Here is a 22,660-nt window from a genome sequence, read left to right on the forward strand (position 1 = left end):
CTGAAATGTTTGCTGGGTACAGTGGACCCGTGGGAAAACTTTCCCTGGTTGTAAATAAAGACAATGATTAAATTTACTGCTGCTGAGAATGGCTACAGATCACACACATGGAGGCGGTAGTTATGAGCTGAGGGATGTGAGTAGGGAATAAAACTGAAGGTGAGCAGATTAAAGTAACAAAATACGTTTCAGAATAAGGAATAATAAAACTAGTGAATGGAGAAACTGGGCAGTTATTCATCAAATTATATCAAAAAGTTATTCACATCTAAAATATTTGTTTTACAAGATGAGGTTCTCCTTAGATTTTGATCTCTTTAAGAGTCACCACGTGACTGGCCTCAGAATACTGCATCAGTATTGGACACCTATAATAATCACACATATTGAATACCTAAGGATTTTAGCAGTGATGAGGCTCTTAAGAAAAATCAAAACTGATAAATAATGCCATTTAGGTTTAATAAAACTGATATGCAGTCGTAAAACAGACTAAAATCACTGATATTTCATTATTTATACCATTAATTTCTTTTTGTAATCCCACTAAAAAATGTAAGCAACATCACAGAAATTAAATGTATAAATGTCACAGCAAATTCCTCCAGTATTTTAAGTACATTTGTTAAACTTCAGCAAACATTCCAGACCCTTATTACACAGATTATAATAGCAGAAATGATTTCCATGTTGAAGGAAAGCTGAAATGCAATGTTCATGCAGAGACTCAGAAGGTTAACAGATGTCCCAAATAATCTCAGTCTCATAAGGTCACACAGCGTTCTCCCATTATTCCTGCCTCACCAGCAGATTTTATTTATCGGAGTTCAAATGTGGGAATCAGCAGCATGTTTTCAAGGCAACGGGCATCTTATCACCAAGCAGAGCTGTTTTTTTTTAACAGGTGGAGTGAAGGTTATAAAGAGTTACTGCATCAAGATCGAGGTGTTCACTCTGCTCACCTGCAGGACAGAAACATGGCTCTCCTGAAGACCACACTCAGTGTCCTCGCCCTCCTCTTGCTCTCTGAACGCTCCTGGGCCGAAGAGAAGGTCAAGATACGTTTCTATTATCAACGTTCAGTAATAACAGGAGACAGGAAAGGGAAAATCAAGAATTAGATGTAATCTTTGGACCTAGCAGAGCAATATCATCTACATAATTTTAGATACCAACAATCAAATTATTCAAATGTATTCCTTAATTACATTATGTCCATAAATACTGAATTTGAGTGTTTTTGCAGCATGAATGTCATTAATCCATTTATGTTGATCTTTTTTGCACTATGACATTTGATTTTTATTTTAATTTGAAGCCTGTTTCACCAGATATAAACCCTTTTTGGCATAATATTTCTGTTGGCAGCTTTTTCTTTGTTTTATACTGTAAATGTGCATTTGTCTGTTGTTATTATTCATGGACATGTGAACCTTCATGCAGTTAAATTTACCGATGTTCTTGATCCAGGACCTGTCTGTGTCTGAAATCCTGTGGAGGGCCAACAAGGATGTTGGTGAGACAAAATTCTCCTATTTTGTTAGCAGTAGCTCATGTTATTTAAATGAATCCACGCTGAGCACAAATTTACGTTATTTGCTGAATAAGTTGCTGCTTATATTCTTTTCAGGGAATGACTCAGAAATATTAAAATGAAATGCCACAAACATTTAAAAATTAATTTAAAGCCTGGGTATAGTCCCAGTCAAACTGCCAGCGGCAGTCTCTGTAGTATGCCTCAACTAGACAAACATAATAAAGAGTCTGAAATGTCTCCCAGCTGCCCTGCAGACGATGAAACCAGAGAATAATAAACCATTATCTGCTTTTAATGGCTGAAAAGCTTCAACAGAAATGGTTTACCTTAACCATTACAATAACTCTTTTTCTCCCTGCACAATCACAAACTTTCAAGGTTCAGTTTCACTAGATGTAAATTGTGAAGTCATGGACTAGCTTGTCATCTCTCCCCCTTGTAGTACGCAGGGAGGATGGGCCCTTGGTTATTGATGACATCGCCTATGTACGTGAGGAGGAGAGGAATGCTGATCCTTGCACCGAAACAGGCTGCATGTGGGAAAAATCTGCAGATGGAAAAGTCTACGTGCCCTACGTCATCGCAGGACATTACAGTAAGTGAAAATACAAAAGTGAAAATACAACGCTAAAACTTTCTACGAGGAGATTAAACTGATACATTTTTTAACTATTAGATATTTGTTTTGAAATGGATATCAAAAAAATAAAAATGAGTGTCAGGGACTTTTTTGCAAGGTTGTTTTTTTTTTTTTAACTTTGGTATTTGTATAAGGGCTGCGCAATTAAACGCAAATTAAATTAAATCGCAATTCGGCCTGCTGGGATTTACAAATCGCACAAGTTGCAATATTTCTTTAATTTGAAATGTGTCAAAGTACCAGTTTGCTGCAGCAGCAGAGATTTTACGCACATTATGCAAACATTCACTTGTCAAATTCTTTATTATGGATTACAAAAATCCTCTTTTTCGTGTTTAATGTATGTTTTCCTTTAGCAGAATGAGGGACAGAAAAATTATAATGCCCTTCAATAAAGCAAATGACATTAAATTTGCACAAAAATAATTTGTTAATTTCATCTAAAATTGATGAAGCTTAGTTTCCGATCACAAAAGTCATACCCCAAGTTAGGATCAGCTGATAGCCAGCTTCACCTCCTCCACCCTAGCCGCCTCTTTTATAGTATAAAGCTTGCTGCATCCTCAGATTCAGATTCAGGCTACTATGGATTATCTATATGGGGGTTTTTAGCCATGTGTTCCCTGCAAAGTCAAAGCCGCTGCTTGACTAACCCAGGGAGCGTCTTTTGAGAAGAGCCTTCTCTGCCAAGTAAAACTCTAGTACAGCCATTTTGCAGTAGATGGTTAAATGTATGATGAGTGTCCTGGCTGAATGTAAGCTAAAATACGGAATGATTTATTGCTTGAATTTGTTGAAAAACACATAAGATGAGGAATCTAAGAATAAACGCAAAATAAATCGCAATTGCAACATTGGGGGTAAAAAAAAAAAAACGCAATTCCATTATTTTCGCAGATCGTTCAGCCCTAATCTGTATCAGCGCCAATTCATAGTTGGTACATTTCTATTTACAACCATTTTTTGTTATTTCTGTACAGAAAAAAATATGCAGAAATGGCTCATGCATCACTTCTTTTTTTTTTTTTTAAATTTCCAAATGCTAGTCTGGAAGAGTCCCTAAAGAACTCCACCAGATTGATGACTTCCATGAAGTTTATTTCAAAATATACTTTACTTTCTTAACTGTAAAAGTTTGAAAAAATACTAACAGTTCCAATAATATTCTACACAAACTTAAATAAGGAATGTCTGAATGTAAATCAACAAACCATTCGCCTATTAGCTACAGGATGATAGCATATTAGCACTAGCTTATCTGTAAGCTAAATACTGCTTCAATTAGCGTCAAATAAATGTAAAAAAAAAACATAGCAGAAAGTCGACATACATGTTGTAAACATTGTTCATACTTAAAGACATTGCTTTAGCATGCAGAAAGGACAGAATATAAGCTGGACTGGGCAGCCACAACCACAAAACGGTGAAATAGCGCTACTTCCAGTTTAGACAGGAAGTACAGGTAAAAATAAGACAGCGCAGGAAATAATTCTCCCGACTACCAGAAGATGGCACAATTACACTATAAACATTGAAAACTAACATTAACACAACTGTATGGGGCAGAATAATATAAATGGCCTGAACACATTTCAGTCTGAACCTGTTTGTGTCTCCTCAGCCTCTCGCGAGCGCTCCATCATCGAGCGTGGGCTGATGTCCTTCACCGATGTTTCCTGCATTCGTTTCGTCCCACGCTCCAGTCAGAGAGCCTACCTGAACATCATGTCTGACAGCGGGTGAGGTTTTTATTATCATCAATATGAATGTGCAACGCAAAACAGTGGACATGTCTTCATAACAGCTATCAAAAGCTGACCGTCTTAACACTACTCTAGGTCTATTAGCATGGAAAAGTTTTATCACAGCCTTTTTTATTTTTTTATTTTATACTTCTTTCCTGTTGATTCAGTCTAGTTTTTGTTCTTGAAAACCTTTTTTATTTCAACTCAAGTGGAAAATAAAGTGTGTGAGATTGTAAAGTTTTAAATACACCTGAAACTGGAGAAATTTAAATTCATCTTCAATAGATGATAATATTTGAAATAATTTGGAGTTTCTTGCAAAAACCTGAAGTGTTTCTGTGTTGTTTTGACAGTTTATATCCTACTTGTGAAAAAATATTACCAGAGTATGTTTTTACTCATCTGAAGCACCACTGAGTGGTGATATAAGAGATACTAGGGAAACTCTCGCTGTTCTAAGACATCATAGAAATTACATTCATAAACTTTTCCTTGCTGCTTTTATCGTCTAATATATTATTATATTATTTGATTGCAGCTGTTACTCTTACGTTGGCCGAATTGGTTCTGCTCAGACGTTGTCTCTGGACCGTAATGGCTGTATTTACCACAACACAGTGCAGCATGAGCTCCTCCACGCGCTCGGCTTCAACCATGAACAGTGCCGCTCTGACAGGGACCAGTACATCAGGATTCTGTGGCAGAATATCATGCCTGGTCTGTATTTTGTCTGTCTGCGTGTACATATGAGGACATCACATTTTGGGCTTCCTACAACATAGACGCGGAGAACAGGGTTGGTTGTCACACTTTTTACTCTAGTGTGAATTTGCACATCTCAAAACATCTATGAATAGTCATTCCTACATCAAACTGAGTTTAAAGGTGTTGGCTTGAAATTTGTATCCCTTGAATTTTCCAACTTATTGAAACAAAGAGGTAAGTACAATCAAATACACTCTGACACATGGTGACAACCAACCCCACCACAGGGATGGTTGTCCCACACTATGGAGTTGTTTGTCACAGTCATGTTTCTGGAACTAAATTTGAAACTTTAATTACATTGACAAGTTGACAAATAATTTAATGCATCTGAACACAAAATGAGACAAACATAAACAGCAACATTTTACACCAGCCTATAGGCCGAGAGCAACATTAAGAGCAAAACAAATAGGTCTAACTATAAAAGCCTAGATAGCTACACACATTCACTATCTGAGTTACAGTGATGGCTAATGTAGGGCCCACACACTCCAACTAAACAGAGCTTGTGTGTCTGCTGGTTGCACTTCCAACACTTCTCCCAAACCTCCCCTGAACGGCTGTGACAACCAACCCCAAGAGAATGTGACAACCAACCCCAACTGGAATTTTATTGCTAACATCAAGGCTAAGAACCGTTTAACAATTAATTCGCTAGCTGACAACAATCTTAACCATAGCTTTCCCCTCACACTTTTTAATGGTTACCGTTGATTTGTTATAAACCAATTGTGTAAAAAGCATTGAAGAAAAATACTGAGGAGATGAATATTTTCAATTTTCCATGAAAAACACCAAAAGTCCTCTCAGTTCAAGTATAACTGTCCTACTCCAGAGAATACTATGTTAGTGAGCTCCCTATCCTAGAAATTTCCATACCATAATTTAAGAGACAGTGCCCCCTGGTGGCGAGATATAATGAGTGTGACAACCAACCAGTGAGACAACCAACCCTGTTCTCCCCTAATAATTTCCGCTATTAGGATTTTTTGAAATAACTGTCATAAATGTCCATTTAAATTTAAGAATTTTGCTTGAAATGTTGAGTAAATTTGCATTCAAACTTTCGGGAATTTTCATGGAAATGTTAGATATTTTGTTTGGGTATTTTGGGGAAGTTGCATGGGAACTTTCAGAAATTCTTGAAGTTTAGGAGGGAATTTCTTTTTTGTCTTTTTCATTGAAATTTGTTTGGATTCTTGAGGAAATTTGTTGAGAAATGTTAGGCGTTTCAAACTAATTTTGGAAATTTCTTGGTGTTTTATGGAAATTTGATTGAATCTTTTCAGAAAAAAATGTGCATTGAATTTCAGGTATTTTTTCAGAAATTTAGTTGTAAATTTTCAGGAATTTGATTGGTAGTTTTTGGAGAGGAGGTCAGGGGCTGTCATTGGAAATTTTCTATTATTTCTGAGGAAATTTCAGGAAATGTATTTGTAAATATTTGCAAATAAAAATGTCAAGGAATTTACTGCACTGACACAAATAAGTAGCTTTTAAATACTCTTGTTTTCATTTTGTTTTTTCACAGGCTTGGCATACGCCTTCGACAAGCTCAACACTCTGAACATGAACACACCCTACGACTACAACTCTGTCATGCAGTACCACAGGTTAATGAGTCTACCATACTGAACACTTTATTTAGAGAATCACTGATTGATTTTATTTGAATTACTTTAGATAACTTAGCGCCCTGATATTATAGAACCCTTTACTGAAGGACTATAAAACGTATTTGGTTAGGGGAATTAAACTTCTTTCCTCTGTTAATTTCCAGGTACGCCTTCTCTGCAAACAATCAGCCCACCATGGTTCCAATCCCCAATGCCAACGTTGAATTCGGCACCGCCACAGAGATGAGTCAAAATGACATCCTCAGACTGAACAGGCGCTACAATTGTTGAACAGTGAGCATCAGACTGACTCCTCTTTTCCGCTTCAAGCTCATTCATGTCCTTTAGTTTTTAGACGTCACACAAGAACTTAAGCACTTAAACAGAGCTGGTGCAACAGGCCACTGCTTTTATGTATTTAGACCAGGGTTTCAGGTGTACACCTTAAATACATCCAGTCATATGGATATAAACAACAAACAACAATATAAAGTTTAAACTTGTACTTTTTTTTTACCAACAGGTGAAGTAAACACACTGGAGCCCTGAAACCAGCTGTCAGACATTCAGATGTTTTTCTCTCTTTATAATAAAGTCAAAGACATCACATGGACAGTAAACCCTCAGACATGTGTTGATGCTTTTTCTTTGTTTTATTGTGCACTTTAGAGCTGTTGTTGTCAGTAAGATTGAGTCATAACTGCAGGTAAAAGGTGCAAGTCATTAATAAAAATAAGAAATCAAGTAAATGGAGCAACACAGCACATCTGTAGACTGATGTGGAAATGTCTAGTGGAGCCACAGCTTTAATAGTCTAGCCTTTATGGGGTTAGAAAATTTTCGTCCAGTTTTGATCTCAATAAATTAGAATGTCATCAAAAGGTTGATTTATTTCATTAATTCAATTAAAAAGTGAAACTCATATATTATATTGATTTATGACTCACAGACTGATATACTTCAAGTGTTTCTTTTAATTTTGATGATTAGGGATTACAGCTAATGAAAATCCAAAATTCAGTATCTCTGAAAATTATAATATTGTGAAAAGGTTCAATATTGGAGACTCATGGAGTCACACTATGATTAGCTAGTTATCTCCAAACACCTGCAAAGGTTTCAGAGCCTTTAAATGGTCTCTCAGTCTGGATCAGTAGCAAACACTAGACTGTAGACTTGACATGTCGAGAAGACGATTATGGACACCGTGCACAAGGAGGGTAAGACACAGAAGGTCACTGCTAAAGAGGCTGGCTGTTCACAGAGTGCTGTATCCAGGTACATTAAGGGAAAGCTGAATGGAAGGATCAAGGATCCAATGGTCCAAAATCCTCACTTCAGATGAAAGTAAATTTTGCTTTTCATTTGTAAATCAAGGTCCCAGAGTCTGGAAGAAGAGAGGGGAGGACCAGAAACCAAGACACTTGAGGTCCAGAGTAGTTTCCACAGTCAGTGATGGTTTGGGGAGCCATGTCATCTGCTGGTCCACTGTGTTTTATCAGGTCAAAGTTCAGTGCAGCCGTCTACCAGGAAGTTTTACAGCACGTCATGCTTCCCTCTGCTGACCAGATTTATGGAGATGATGATTTCAAAATGTACACTAAAAGTACAAAAAACCTACTAAATTAAACTAATTTGAGTAAATATAATTAGTCACTTTTGACCCCTGTATAAAAGCTCACTGTCTCAGTCAGTGATCCTAAAAGTGTCTGTACCCCCCTGGTGGGCAGTGAAGGTACTGCAGGCTGGCTGTGAAAGGTCATGTACACGTTCATTTGTACACTAATTTTCATGAAGAATATGGAAATTTGAAGGGAAATGAATCATGTTGACTGAAAGTTTAGGGAGTAAAAAGCATGTTAGATTCCAAAATGGGCATTTTGGGAGTTGTGTTTTCTCCTACACAGAAGGTAAGCATTAAGATGTAAGATTGTCATATGAATATAGAGGGTTTATTTTACAATATGTAGAGATGAATATGAGCATAGTAAGAATGTACTGATGCATGTCTGTTCTGTAGATAAAGTGAAACACCTCTCTCTCTTATAAGATCTAATATGAATCAGATTTCTGCCTTGACATGGACACACTGAGACGTTTTATTTCATTAGTCATTCATCACACGCTGCTGCCTCACACAGGAGCCACACACAGTCAGATGAGGTATGAAACAAGCCTCACATAGACGATCATGATCCCAGCGTTCCCTTTGCTTCCCATTGAGCCGTTCCCAGCATCGGAGTGGCTCCGGACGCTGCCACACATCCCGGTGAGGCTGATGGGAGCCTGGCAACCTGTCAAGAAAATGCAGAGTGGTTCCTCGGCCCCCCTCACGCTGCAGGACATGAGAAGTCAGTCTGTGCTGCTGCATAAGGAAGCAGTGTTCACTATAAACCACGGCTCCCTCCTGCTCCTCATCCTCGCTCTCTCACCACCTATCCAGCATCCAAAAATTATGTAATCTATTTACAAAAATATATCTGTAGCAGCCTGTCTTCACTGATTCAATGAGTTCACTATCACTCATGCACATCTTTGATTTCTACATCACACATGAGTCTTTGTCTAATTTAAGTCACATTCAGCTTCAGGAGACAAAAACAAGAGGAAACAGAGGAAATGGCTGTGTTTAAAACTGTAACATGAGACTTATGTCATCATCTGCAGTTAGATGAACACAGAAACCTACAGAGAGAGCTTGTTAAGATATGTGTACTATGACCAATTTAGCTCCAAGCCCAAATATACAGTCAAAAAACAGGAAACTTTCCTTCATGCAGTTTCCATTCAAGGCTGAATGGAGTCAGTAATGTGGATAATGAGGTGAATGGGTTCACTAAGTGTCTCTATTTGTTACCTCTCTTCAACTTTATCAGCTCCAAGAGGAAATTTTTTCTGCAGCGTTTGGATCCTGCAGTCGCTTAAAATTAGGTTTCCTGTGCTCATTATAATGTTCATAAGGTTATTTTGGCTTCAGTTCTGTACAACCAAACTGGATGCTTTATCCATATTGATATACAGTCAGAGTTAAGTTCAGCATACTTTAACTAAAGATCTGTTGTCACATTGGTGTTATTGCATTCCTCTGTGACTGTATTCAGCCTGTTTGTCGTTGTATCAGAGTCACTAGGAGATGATTCTGCAGACATTTAAGATCTTTGTATCTGACGGTGTCACTGCAGCAGGGGTGCACTGCAAAAAAGATTTTTCAAGAAATAAAAAGACCTTGTTTCTAGGAAAACTATTCTCATTTTTCCCTAAAACAAAACTTATCCTAACTAGCAAGTTTTGCATTGAAAAATAATCTTGCTTTAAGAGAATGATTCTAACTTTCTCTTGAGTTACCAGTAACAAGCTGTAACAATGGTTTGCATGAAATCACAGCAGAGGAACAAGATTGTTTTACTTATTTTCAGGGATGTGCCGATACCATTTTTTCCTTCCCGATATGTTTCCGATACTTCGGTGTTGGGTATCAGCTAGGGCTGGGCAATTAATTGAAAATTAGATTAAATTGCAATATGGTCTGCGGCAATTTTCAAATCGCAGAAGGTGCAATATTTCTTTGACCTGAAATTTGTGTTCATATAACAGTTTGAAACTTTTTGTATGCAGCAGAGATGTAATGCATGACATATTATGTAACCATTCAAGGGTCATTCTTTAGAATAGTCTACAAAAAATCCTACTTTCATATTTGTACTTATTTCTTATTAAATATGAGAACGACACCCCTTCAATGCAACATTTCATATCCAATTTTCAATACGAGTCCAAATCTTCAGTTTCAGATATTTTTAAATGATTATTCAGCCCTTGTTTAGGCATAAAAGAAAGTTAAGGAATAATCGCATATCAAATCGCAATCGCAATATTAAGAAAAAAAATTGCAATTGGATTATTTTCCAAAATTGTTCAGCTCTAGTATTGGCTGATACCAAGTACTAATCTGATACCAGTGAGAACTTTCTGGACTAACTATGCAGACTTGCAAATTATTTTAGACCTTTGTTTGACTCAGAACATGGCTCAACAAACAGAATCATAATGTACGGCATCTTTGTGACCTTAACGTTGTTTTTCTGAGTTTTACTGCTAAATGTTTCAATAATGTAATACAGGGGGCTGCATCACAAGCTCTCTATCTCTCCATTATGCTCTATTTAGGCAGCATTACATGATTACGGAACAGCCTGCCATTGGGTGACAGACCCTTACAAAGCTTGACCAATATGGCGCTTAGCATTTGAGCTAGCGGTAATAAATGATCGTAATTTGATAAAAATGGATACAAAAGATGTTCAATATTGGGTTTACTGGTGTGGATGTAATATTTAAAGTCCCCAAAAGTCACACGAGTTCCAAACTCGCTGAAAATGCTGCCACAAGGGATTCAAAAGCATCAATAGTGTCAATGTCAACGGCTAGCTTCAAGAGGAAAAACAAGTAGGTTAAAAGGCAGCAATTTATTGAACCATAATAGACTGTAAATATTCTTACAAGGATGATTTTAATTAAAACAGTGATGAAGTGAATAAACCTTGTAGGGTTATGTGCCGTTCAATGGCTGCTCTTTTATGGGAATCACAGTAGTTAACTCCAGCTTGAGTGCCAGTTTACTTTCCTCCATTTTATGCCATTATTTGATCCTCATTTAAAAAACAAAACTGTTTCTAAGTAAAAGGCCATTTGGGAACCAAACGACCAGTTCTACTCAGCTGAGCTGAATGATCACATCTTCATCATCTCATCTTAAATGAGATGGATTTCCCGTCAAAGCGAGCAAGACTGGACTGACATTAGCTGAGAAAACATAGGGAAGATCAGAGTTTAATGTGCTAAACCATGATAAAGCCGTACTGAACCAAGCCGGACTGCTTTGTTGAAGTTGGATTTAATAGGTGACAGTGTGGAAAATCCATCTGTTTTGCAAGGTTAGAATTTCTGCAGGAACTGAATGCATTATATCCTCTTTAAAAAACTGTAAACAGAGGGAGTGAAGGAAAGAGAGTAAGAGTTAGACCTAAATAATCTCCAGGTTGGTGACCCCTGCACTATTGGAACTTTATTCTCTCAAAGGTCACCTGAATAATTCCCTAACATCCAAAGATTTTATGCAGAGTCACAGAATGAGGAGAATGAGATCTTTAGAAGACACAGACTTCATTAAAGCCATTAGTGCGTCTCCTCCATGAACTAGGCTACACATTTATATGAAGTGAGCAAGCCTCGACATCCATAAAGAAGCCATTCACCTCTATGGAGAGGCTGTAAAGAGAAAAATGCAGCCCGCCCACTTGATAGACTGCAAGAGGCTGTTTAAACACACACACACTGCTGCCTTTCCTTAATGGATAGCAGGAGGAGGAGATGACCAGCCAGCACTGGTTGAAAGAAGGCCTTATGAGAGAAACACACTCACCCACTCACAAACACACAGAGAAACTGAAAAGACAAAGAGCATCAAAGAATCAGTCAAATGGTACGGAAGAGTTTCAGGAAAAAAACAGAAGCATAAACTAAACCTTTCAGGCTCTGCTTTGATTTTATTTAACCTAAAGATTAACATGCACAGAGCAGGTGGAGTCTTCCGCTGGCCAATAATAGGAGTTGCAAGACTCAGATTAGAACAACAAAATGAAAACAACCTCCAGAGGACAGGAGTGAAGGTATCACCATCTACTGTTAGTGACATCAGCAACAACCTCCAGAGGACAGGAGTGAAGGTTTCACCATCTACTGTTAGTGACATCAGCAACAACCTCCAGGGGACAGGAGTGAAGGTATCACCATCTACTGTTAGCGACATCAGCAACAACCTCCAGGGGACAGGAGTGAAGGTATCACCATCTACTGTTAGTGACATCAGCAACAACCTCCAGAGGACAGGAGTGAAGGTATCACCATCTATTTTGACATCAGCAACAACCTCCAGAGGACAGGAGTGAAGGTATCACCATCTACTGTTCACAGAAGACTTTTTGAACTAAAGTACAAAGGCTACACCAGAAGATGCTAACCACTCATTAGCAAGAACAACAGGAAGGCCAGGCCAGAATTTTCCAAAAAGTACAGATACGAGTTTAAAAATTTCTGGGACAAAGTTTTATGGACTTATGAGACAAAGATGAACCTTTACAAATGTGATGGAAAGGCTTAAGTTTGGAGAAACAAAGGATCTGGTCATGATCCCAAACATACAAGCTCATCTGTGAAACACAGTGGAGGTAACGTCATGGCTAGTGTTTGCATGGCTTCTTCTGGGACGGGCTTATTAATCTTCATTGATGATGTAACACATGATGGTTGCATCAAAATGAACTCAGAAGTCTACAGGAATCTGCTGATTTAAAGAAAGATGCCACTAATCTGATAGGAAGATCCTTCATCATGCTGCAAGATAATAAGCCAATACACACGGGCAAAACAAGAGAGGAGTTCATCAGGGGCAAGAAGTGGAAGGTTTTAGACTGGCCAAGTTAATCCCCAGACTTAAACCCCATAGAGAATTTTTCCTGCTAAAGAGGAGACTGAATTGAGTAAAATCATAAAACAAGAAAGGAGTTAATCAGGGGCAAGATGAGGAAGGTTTTAGGCTGGCCCAAGCAATCTCCAGATTTAAACCCTATAGAGAATTTTACCAGCTAAAGAGGAGGCTGAAGGAGTTACCACCCCCCCAAAAAAACCTGAAAGAGACTGCAGTGAAAGCCTGGAAAAGCATCACAAAAGAAGACTGCTAAAGTTTGGTGATGTCAGTGGGTCACAGCCTTGATAAAGTTATCGCAAGCAAAGGATTTTAAACTAAATATTACGTCTTATCCACTTAAATCTGTTTGAAGTCTATCTGTTCCAGCATTTGTGCTCACCTAAAAATCTGGTGTTCTGTTACAAATAATGCTATCTCCTAAGTCGTGTATCAGATCCGGATGTAAATATCTGGAAATAAAAGCTGAAACGTTGATCCAAACCCAAATGTTTTCAGTCTACAGCAAAAATAAAGGAACAGGGCAAACTATTCCAATACTTTTGTAGGACAGTGTATGTATGCTGCCATCTTTGGTCTCTTACACCCTGAGTGTGAATGTTAAAATAGTAAGGACTTTCAGAAATAAACCCATCCCTGAGAAGTGAAACAAGGCTAGGACAAACAGTCATCCCTATGCTGGACATAGGGAGCAGTAAGCAGTGTATTTTCAGGGTGTAGGCAAATATAAACTGTATTTTTGTTGTATGGAGCAGAAACACCAGCAGCAGCCACAAGATTCTAAACTGAGAGAGACCATTTCAGGGACATTTTAAAAATAAAGACAGGAGTTAAGTGAGGGGTCAAGATTTATAGACATCTACAGAATGTGGACATTTCTTTAAACAGTCACAAAACTCTCAGGATGTCACTGAGACTGGACATATTAAACATAAAAGTTGAGGTTTTACAGTACAGTTTTATCAAACCTTTCCAAATGATTTTGTTCCTGTGTAAGATTTCTTACTACTGTATACAATCCATTTTATACAATATCCCAGCTTTTTTGGAATTGGCTTTAGCATTTACCTATTAATCTGATTTCCTATTGGTCTAACAGCCTCTCCTCCTCTATCTCCACTGATTTACCAAATCTTGCAGAACAGGTTTGAGTCTGTGAGCTGTGGAGATGTTTTATGTCTCTGATCTGCAGACCGCTGACATTTATAAACGTATATTTTCTTATATGGAATATTTGCATTTGCAAATGAGGTGGCTGTGTACGATGTCTGTGTGTGCAAACACAACCACATTCTAGCTGTATATATGTGTTCATACTCATACCGATAGATTTTAAACCTGCATGGATAAAGATGTGTCTTTGAGCCTTTTCCTCTGACTTCCATATTTATGGCTGCTGCCAAAGTGACTCTAAAATAAGCTGCATACCATAAAAGAAGGAATTCTGCATAAACATGACTGTGCTATAAGACAGTGTGAACAGATCTAGATTTAGCACCTCAGTCTGCTCACATTTAAACACAAAACTAACAACAGGATAATGGTGAAGTCAATAGTTTTGCCAGTATCAGGTTAAGGCTACTGAACTTGATTTAATTTTTACTACTACTGGAGAAAAAGTCAAACCCAAGTAAAAGCAAACATGGATAAATACAGTTTCTATGAGAAGTATTCACCCCCTTGGATGTTTCACTCTCTTATTTATTTTATAAATCAACCAGGGTCAATATGATTGGTATTTTTCAACAAAAAAAAAAATACAAAAGGCAGCTCTAATGTCAAAGTGAAAGAAGATATCAACAAAGTGCAATTTTACTCAATCTTCTTTGCTAAACTGCTCAAGCTCTCTCAGGCTGCAGAGGCTGTGAGGACAGTCTGATCTAGGCAGATTTACACGTGTCATATTCCTTCATTTCTTGATGATGGATTTAACTGAACTCTGGGGGATGTTCAGTGTCTTAGAAATGTTTTTGTATCCATCCCCTAACTTATACTTTTCAATAACCCTTTCTCTGAGATTCTTGGAGTGTTATTTTGTCTTCATGGTGTAATGGTAGCCAGGAATACTGATTAACCAGTCACTGGACCTTCCAGACACAGGTGTCTTTATACTACAGTTACTGCACTCAGGGGATCCCCATTTCACTAATTGTGAAGACTAATAGCACTGACTGGCTAGACCTCTGTTGAATTAGATCAGTCACTTTAAAGGGGGTGGATATTTATGCAGTCACATTGATTATCAATTAAAGGATCAAACATCTAAGGTGGTGAACACGTTTCATAGTCCTTGTATCCGTGAGATGGGGACTTTGTGCATGGGTAAAGAGAGTAGAGGGAGGAGGAGTTTTTCATAATAGAGATTGTCTCTGGGTTTGTATCACCTTATCTAGTGCAAAGATGTCACCACAATAGAAACACAATACAAAGTACTAGAGATAACTGGGGTGAGCAGTAAGGAGTATAGATTAGAGACACAGTGCCGCATAGACTTCTCCCCTGAGGGCTGGCAGCAAAGAGTCAGATAAAATGAACAGAGTCTGGCTTTTTTTTAATCAAACATGAAGTCATGACAATGTGGGGAACTTCCAGCGTTCAGTGCATGTGTGAAAGAAGCTGAAGTCAAATAGAGTGTCTGTCTGTCTGTGTTTCCCCGTGTGAATAGAAAGAGCATCATCCCTTCAACCAAAACTGACGCCTCAGCACTTTCTCTGAGTTTGAAATTTGTCACCCTGAAGAAAAAGCCTCAGTCCGGTTTCAGTTGATCCTGTCTGACTCTCTGTGTCAGCAATATTCCAGCGTGTTTCCAGCCTGTGGCTGCTCATATTTGGATCATTTGAAGCGGAGGAAAGAGAAAACACAGGCGTCTCTGTGCTGATCTCCTTCATCCACTCTGAGAGGTCTTTCAGGTGGACTAAGGCTTCCAGTTGTAAGTCACGTCTGCGCTCGCAGAGACTCTTAATGAGCTCCAATCATGCCTCTACATGCCCTTGCTACACACGGATAAACAGAAAAAACAATTAGGGATGAGCAAAACCCAGATCTTAACGTTTAAGAGCATAAAAGGCACATTCACTGTCAATTAGCATGCTGTTTTGTATAAAACACTGGGCAACAGTCCTTTATTGAGTTATGTTATTGATTTTGTGAGTCACCATATCCATGCACAGTTTCTTTACGACCCAGACCTACCTGAGTGTAACTACAGGCTCATTGTGTGCCCTTAAATATGGGCAGCCCAACACATAAAGTCTATATTTATGAAGTTTATTTACTCAACATTTTAACAGCTTTAGTGCAGGTTCAGCCCGATGATTCTGTGACACACCAGAGGGGTTCAAGTTCAAGAATGGTTCAGGTTTCATGCTCCAAAAGACAGACTTACTTTAGGACCTCGTTAATGTTTACCATGCTGGAAAAAAATATTTAAAGGGAAAGTAAGAATGGCAGAGAAAGTTTGGTAGTCATAACTCTTCAACCTAAATTCATGGAGTATTTTGCAGTGGTGAAGAAAATACACAATTGTTGTACTAAGGTAAAAGTGCAGTTACTCTTGTTAAAATTTACAGTAGTACTTTATTTTACCAAGTAATAATTCGGGAATATTAAGGAAGTATTTACATACTAATAACACATTTACTATCAGGTAATTCCTCGTAATTATGTGGTCTTTTACCCTAACCTCTTTAACCCTAATCCTGGTAATACTGTGGCAGTTCTCTGGTAATTAAGTGTTATTTATCCTTAGCCCTGACCCCGTTTATCCCTAACCCTAACCTGTGTGTTAATGTGGCAGTTCTCTGGTAATTAGGTGGTATTTATCCCTAGCCCTGCCCTTTTTCCCCTACCCCTAACATCTGTAATACTGTGGCAGTTTTCTGGTAACTAGGAGGTATTTTATCCTAACCCTAACCTTTGCGATATTGTGGCAATTCTCTCGTAATTAGGTGATAATTATCCCTAGCCTTACCCCTTTTTCCCTACCCCTAACCCTTATAACCCTTTTAATATTGTGGTCATGCTTTGGTAAATTTGTGGTATTCTATCCTAACTATTTTAACCCTAACCCTAACATTTGTGATATTTTGACAATTCTCCCTGGTAAAAGGTGGTATTTTACCCTAACCCTAACCCCCTGTTCCCTAACCCCCTCATCCCTAACCCTTGTAATACTGTGGCAATTCTCTGGTAACTAGGAGGTATTTTACCCTAACCCTAACTCCCCTCATCCCTAACCCTTGTAATACTGTGACAATTCTCTGATGTTAAGTTGAGATTTTACCAAGTAACTTCTTAGAAATGAGATGATACATTTTTTTTTTGTCTTCCTGGGAGGTCTTCCAGGCATGTCCAACTGGGAAGAGACCCCAGGGTAGACCCAGGACTCACTAGTGGGATTTTGCATGTCACATTGCCTGGTAACACCTCTGGATCCCCCAGGAGGAGCTGGAAAGTGTCATTTGGGAGAGGGATGTCTGGACTTATTTGTTAAGCCTGTTGCCACAATGACCTCTTCAGCAGAAGAAAATTGATGGATGGACCGTGATACTAGTGACTTTAAACATCAATGCAAATTTTTCAACAAATACAAGGTTTTTAAAACATTTTATCATCAGTAATGCAAAATATAGTGTGGTGATTGAACATAGCTCTGGCAGATTATAGGTTCTTTGCTGATGAACTCATGCAGCTGCAGTGAACACCTCTTGGGGAACAGAAGTGATTTTTGCATAAAGAAAGGCTACCAAAAAGACCATGTTCTGAGCTGTTCATGACTATTCTAAGCATTTAAAGTCTGAAAATATAAACATTCTTAAGTCTTAAGCTACTGATCCGTCTAAAAAGTGGTGAGATTTTCAGGCAAAACATCGAAAAAGTTTAAAACACAAAGAAATGGCAGCATGCAGGAATTTTAAAAAGCCTCCTACTAAAGCCTGGACGAGTGGTGTTATACAATGCTTGTGTATAATCTGTTTCCACAAAGTGGTCTGGTTTGGTTCGGTACAGTTTTGTCATAGGTTAGCTCATTAAACTTTGATCTTACCCATGTTTCCTCAGCTGATGTCCATCTTAACAACCTTAAGCCTCACTTGTTGTAACAAGAAATCTGTCTCTTTTTAGAGCTCTATATAATTTGGCTCAGCTCTTCATTTGGTACCAGTTTGGCTTTTTTAAAATGTGGATCAAATAACGACAAAGGATGGAGGAAAAGAAACTGGCACTCAAATGAGAGCTAGCTACCACGGCTCACATAAAGAGCCATTTCTTAGCACAGGCCTGTTCATGGACGACACATCTTCCCTCGGTCCCCACAAGGTTTATTTGGCTGATAATACATCAGCGTTTAAATTAAAGCACGTTTGTGACAAAATGAGAATTTTTAATATTTTAAAGGGGCTCGGCTAGAATCTTAGCACAGTACAAGACTCCGCTACACTCTTGTCTCTTCATCTGGCTAGCTGATGCTGGATGCTAGGACATCTGCAGGACTGAGTCATTTGCAATATTGAGATAAAACTGTTCAACTTTCGTAAAAATCACATTTTTAAGTAAAGGAATTGAACTCAAAGTATGTAGACATTTTCTGATTTAATTTACAGCGTTCAGCTCCATTCCAAGCTGAAAGTACTATCTTTCCTCTGTTCCCAATTCATTGCTATGGCTGTCCCCCACTTCCTGACTCCCAACGGACATTCGGGGTTATATGGTTGCAAACAACCTATGAAAGAGGCTAGTGTTACAGAGTTCATAGCTATGGAACTAATACATTTCTATTTCCCATTTTCATCCAATGTACTTCCAGTACATATTTCTCCATCAGGAACAGAGTGGGTGAAATAAACTCGAAGAAGACATCATGAAAAGTAGAACAAGTTAACTGGATTGATTCTAGTTTTTACCAACTATAAACACATTTAATCTTGCTTTAAAGTTGAACATTTTAACATGGGGCCTTATGGGGATTGACTCACTTTTGGAGTCAGCCTCAAGTGGACACTTGAGGAACTGCAGCTTTCTGCACTGGCTTCCTCAGCTCTTCTTCTTCAAATCCTATGGAAGCAGGTTTGCTCAGTATGTTAGTGAAGCTTTTCAGTAATTAGTGGCTTTTGGCTTTAAATGCATGATTTATAAGGACACAGAGACCAAACTTCAACCTTCACCATAAACTAAAAACCTGATGGTGTCATGATACAAAATGCTCTTAACAGCTGATTGACATGACTGATGGTGAGTAAACCTGATGTTACCATTTAAACTCTCTGTACAGCTGCTTGATAAACATTGAGTCTGCAAATAAGCACCAAATTAGACTAAATCGCCTGTTAATACGTCGCCCTTTGAAGCTGTAGATGGTGAATGTGCATGCGTCAGTGAGAGCAGCCAGCACACAGCCAGTATTTACACCTCTGAATAGAGGTTGGTGGGAGATGTTGGGAGACACGCCTTTCCTCAACCTCAGGCCAACATTAGCATGTTTAACTTTTAACAGAATACACACAGACACCAGCGGCACACACATGTGGCAGTGTGTACGCAAAGTGAAACAGGCATGTTCAAACACGTGCTCACTCAAACGTGACTCGTGATTTTAACCCCTTTAATCAGCTACGTTATAAAATGAAAAACACTGACACATTTATATATACAAGTCAAGATTTTTGTGATAAAAGTAAAAAATCATGTAAAGAATAGTCTAGGTCAGGGGTGTCAAACTCAAGGCCCGGGACCAAATCCGGCCCGTGGTATAGTTATACCAGGCCTGCAAGGTCATATCATATTCTTATTATAACTGGCCGTAAATTTGAGGTCTGCAGATTTCCTGCAGTATAAAAATGTAAGCTTGATGATATGAAATATCCTTAAGTTATACAAATGTGAAAAAAACTAAGAGTACAAATAATAAGATAAAAGAAAATGAGGGAAAACAAATTTAAGTATGTTTTCATTTTATATGTTCAATTTTGCATTGCACAATTATAAATTCAATCTATAATTCGGACTTTTATTTCATATTTTGACCATTTTCAATGTATTATTTTTACTTTTTGTCTCATATTTTGACATTTTCAGCTTATAATTTTTACATTATCTAATATTTTGACCTTTTCAATTTATGATTTTGACTTTTTATCTCATATTTTGAACTGTCTATTTTTTTTCACTTTTTAATCTCACATTTTGACCTTTTCAATTGATTATATCGAACTTGATATCATATTTTGACCTTATTGGTGCACCATTTTCAATTTTAAGTCATATTTTTGCCTTAAAAACATGATTGTGACTTTCTTTTTTGATATATTTGCTTTTTAAAAGCTTTATTTTAACATCTAATTCTGTGTTTTGACCTTTTGAACAAAAAGTTTGACTTTTTATCTCAGATTTTGAGACTTTTAATTTGATTTTTTTTATTATTTTTAAGTCTCAAAATCATTTAGCATCATTGCTAACTTTTTTCCCCATAATTTATTATTGGCGAAAAATGAGGTTGACAGTTTAATGTGGACCCTGTTAGGCCCTCAGATCAGACCTTAATTCAGAATCCAGCACCTTCTGCGACTGAGTTTGGCACCCCTGGTCTAGGTGGTTGAACTTTGTACCCCTTTTAACAGGGCTTTTGGCCTCGAAGTGGCAATCAGTGGAAAAATGGGCAAAAGACAGCAAAAGAGGCTTAAATATGCAAAATTGGGCATAGAGGGAAGGGGCAAGAAGCTGCAACAAGGTGTTGCAAAAATTTAATCATGCAAAGAAGATGGATTCGCCAGGTTCTGTGTTTCTTACTGGTGAATCCATCTTGCAAAGCTCCCATCGGATGGTTTCGGCCGGTTAGAAAATGACAGGACCAATCAGCAATGAAGTGAACAGCAGTGAGTTGTTTTCTTTTCAAAAACAACAAAAGTCATGTACTAACATGTTTACAGTCGCCATGGTTCGCATTACACTGTTCTCTCTGGAGTTTACTCCTCCATAGGGGTGCACTTCGGTAACCGCTACGTCTTGTCTTTTGTTGCCCTGATTGGCCTGTTAAGATTAACAGACAGAACATTAATCCAATCACTATCCGAGTTTTTTTTTCAAAGGCTCTGCCCTCTCCCAAACGCTGTCTATGAGTGGTTTTACCGATGGATGTGTGAAACAAATACACCTGGCATGTCAGGTTAGCAAAAACAGGCAAAAAGTTATAAAAAAAAAAACATAAAAAAATAAATGGCAAAAATGGGTGAAAAACTGGCAAACAGCTGCAGCAATAGTTTTTGGAAAAAGGAGTGTTTAAGAAATATTAAGGCATCTGGAGACCCCATCTCAGTGTCTCGCAACCCCCAATGGGGTCCCAACCCAAACATCGACCACCCCTGCTTTAAGTAACACAGGAAGCGATTTGTAAAGGTAGGCAGAGCAGCTCTACTTGTCATCTTTTATTATTTTGAGTGAACACCCCCTGATGGTGAACTTTATAAACCCTGTGTTTAAGTTTCAACTGTTTTATTAGTGGTATAAAAAGTCTAGGGATAAAATTAACAGATAATTTACTTTATTCTGTGTTTATAGCAGAATCACACCTCCATAAAACACAGAATAAAACTTCAATCATATCAATAAGAAAAACTTTATTAGTGAGTCTTATCCAGGAGCCATGTGAATTATTTTCTTCAGCTATTTTGAAAGTTTTATTCTGGATCTGTGCTTCATTTCTGATATTTGAGTCTGTTTGTATGACCTCACCACCTGGCAGGCAGGAGAGGACCACGTCCCTCTCTCTCTCGCTCTCTCTCTCTCTCTTTCCAACATCTAAATGTGTGCTGGAGTTTGAATAAAGCTTCTTTCTGCTCTCCTACGCAGGCAGCAGGAGTGAGAGGCCCCTGGAGTTGCTGGCACCGGGAGCTTTGAAACATCAGCGGTACGTTTACATCTCACTGCCGGAGTCTCTGATTGAGGAATATTTGAGAAAAGATTTTAGGAGAAACTTTGACTCTTCTTCATCCTCAGGTGTTTGGCTGAGGTAATGTACGGATGTCAGAGCAAAAATTACTCTCTCTATCGCAGCATTAGGCAGATTTACTCTGGGAAGTTAATCAAAATTCACACAAATGAGATCCAGGCACATTTAAGGGTGATTTGATCCCTGGTGTTAACATTTGGATGGTTTTTGTGCTCATTGTGCAGAGGGAGGTTTGAATTTCAGACATTTTACGGCGTTGACTTCACTGAGGAGTGAAAGGAGCTGTTTGTGTTTGATTGTAGCTCTGAAATCGCTGCACTTTAAAGCTTTGTGTTGTGTTTTCTGAGGTGATTTCAAGAGCATAATGTGGCTAAATTACGCTGAAATGTCTGAATGTTTAATTTCGAAAAGAGGGAATGGACATTTATTGGTCATTTCACATTCTGGATGTCTTCCCTGCATGGAGGAAATGAATGAACTTGCATCACATTAGTGAATTATCAAATCTCAAGTCTCAGTTTTGGCAGTCCTCATGTGGAAAATGTTCTCCTTTCCTAGATCATTTGTCATTAACTTTTAACAGCTAAGTCCCCTGGCAGTAGGAGTACCACAGTTCTGAAGCTTTCTCCTTTTATATTCTATATCTATGAGCTTTTTTGCACCAAACTCTAAGATAAAGTCCTGGTCATTCTGGTCTTGTGACATAAAAATATATATTTTAAATCTTCTGTAGTTATTCGGAGATTAAAAACAGCACAGGAAGGGCAATCTGATGTCTGGTTGGGAACCAATGAATGGTCCAAGGCAGAGTACAATGTTAAAAAACGTGCAACTGTGCTTTAAAATTTGGTTGTTTTGAAGTTTTTGCCTTTTTAAAAATGTCCTCTCAGACTTTATTTTTGCTTATCTTTGCTTTCCATTCCTAGTGT

At 38.1% G+C, this 22,660-nt stretch overlaps 2 protein-coding genes and 1 long non-coding RNA gene across 3 annotated transcripts in view; 2 read left to right on the forward strand and 1 right to left on the reverse strand.

Annotated features, from left to right (window-relative positions):
* The first annotated feature begins 937 nt into the window (after positions 1–937).
* Positions 938–6,932, forward strand: LOC121514481 (high choriolytic enzyme 1-like). The gene is made up of 8 exons (XM_041794605.1): positions 938–1,052; positions 1,471–1,516; positions 1,980–2,132; positions 3,799–3,916; positions 4,461–4,639; positions 6,222–6,303; positions 6,471–6,600; positions 6,830–6,932. The coding sequence occupies exons 1-7, from the start codon at positions 978–980 to the stop codon at positions 6,595–6,597; spliced, it is 780 nt and encodes a 259-aa protein (XP_041650539.1). The 5' UTR covers positions 938–977; the 3' UTR covers positions 6,598–6,600; positions 6,830–6,932.
* A 1,394-nt stretch (positions 6,933–8,326) lies between these two features.
* The window catches only part of LOC121514701, a 56,141-nt gene continuing 41,807 nt past the window's right edge, over positions 8,327–22,660 (reverse strand). Inside the window, exon 4 of the long non-coding RNA XR_005992322.1 lies at positions 8,327–8,600. This is a non-coding gene — a long non-coding RNA (uncharacterized LOC121514701). The remainder of the gene's footprint in view (positions 8,601–22,660) is intronic.
* acanb (aggrecan b) overlaps positions 21,647–22,660 on the forward strand; it is a 29,945-nt gene continuing 28,931 nt past the window's right edge. Inside the window, exon 1 of the mRNA XM_041794930.1 lies at positions 21,647–21,689. The gene's annotated coding sequence lies outside the window, so the exon portion shown is untranslated. The remainder of the gene's footprint in view (positions 21,690–22,660) is intronic.

This window comes from Cheilinus undulatus, linkage group 9 (assembly GCF_018320785.1).
Source record: "Cheilinus undulatus linkage group 9, ASM1832078v1, whole genome shotgun sequence".
Taxonomy (NCBI): domain Eukaryota; kingdom Metazoa; phylum Chordata; class Actinopteri; order Labriformes; family Labridae; genus Cheilinus; species Cheilinus undulatus.

Coding starts and splice junctions, on each gene's coding strand:
- LOC121514481 (XM_041794605.1), top strand. CDS start 978: ATGGCTCTCCTGAAGACCACACTCAGTGTCCTCGCCCTCCTCTTGCTC. Junction 4,640..6,221: donor GTGGCAGAATATCATGCCTG/GTCTGTATTTTG, acceptor GTTTTTTCACAG/GCTTGGCATACGCCTTCGAC. Junction 6,304..6,470: donor TCTGTCATGCAGTACCACAG/GTTAATGAGTCT, acceptor GTTAATTTCCAG/GTACGCCTTCTCTGCAAACA.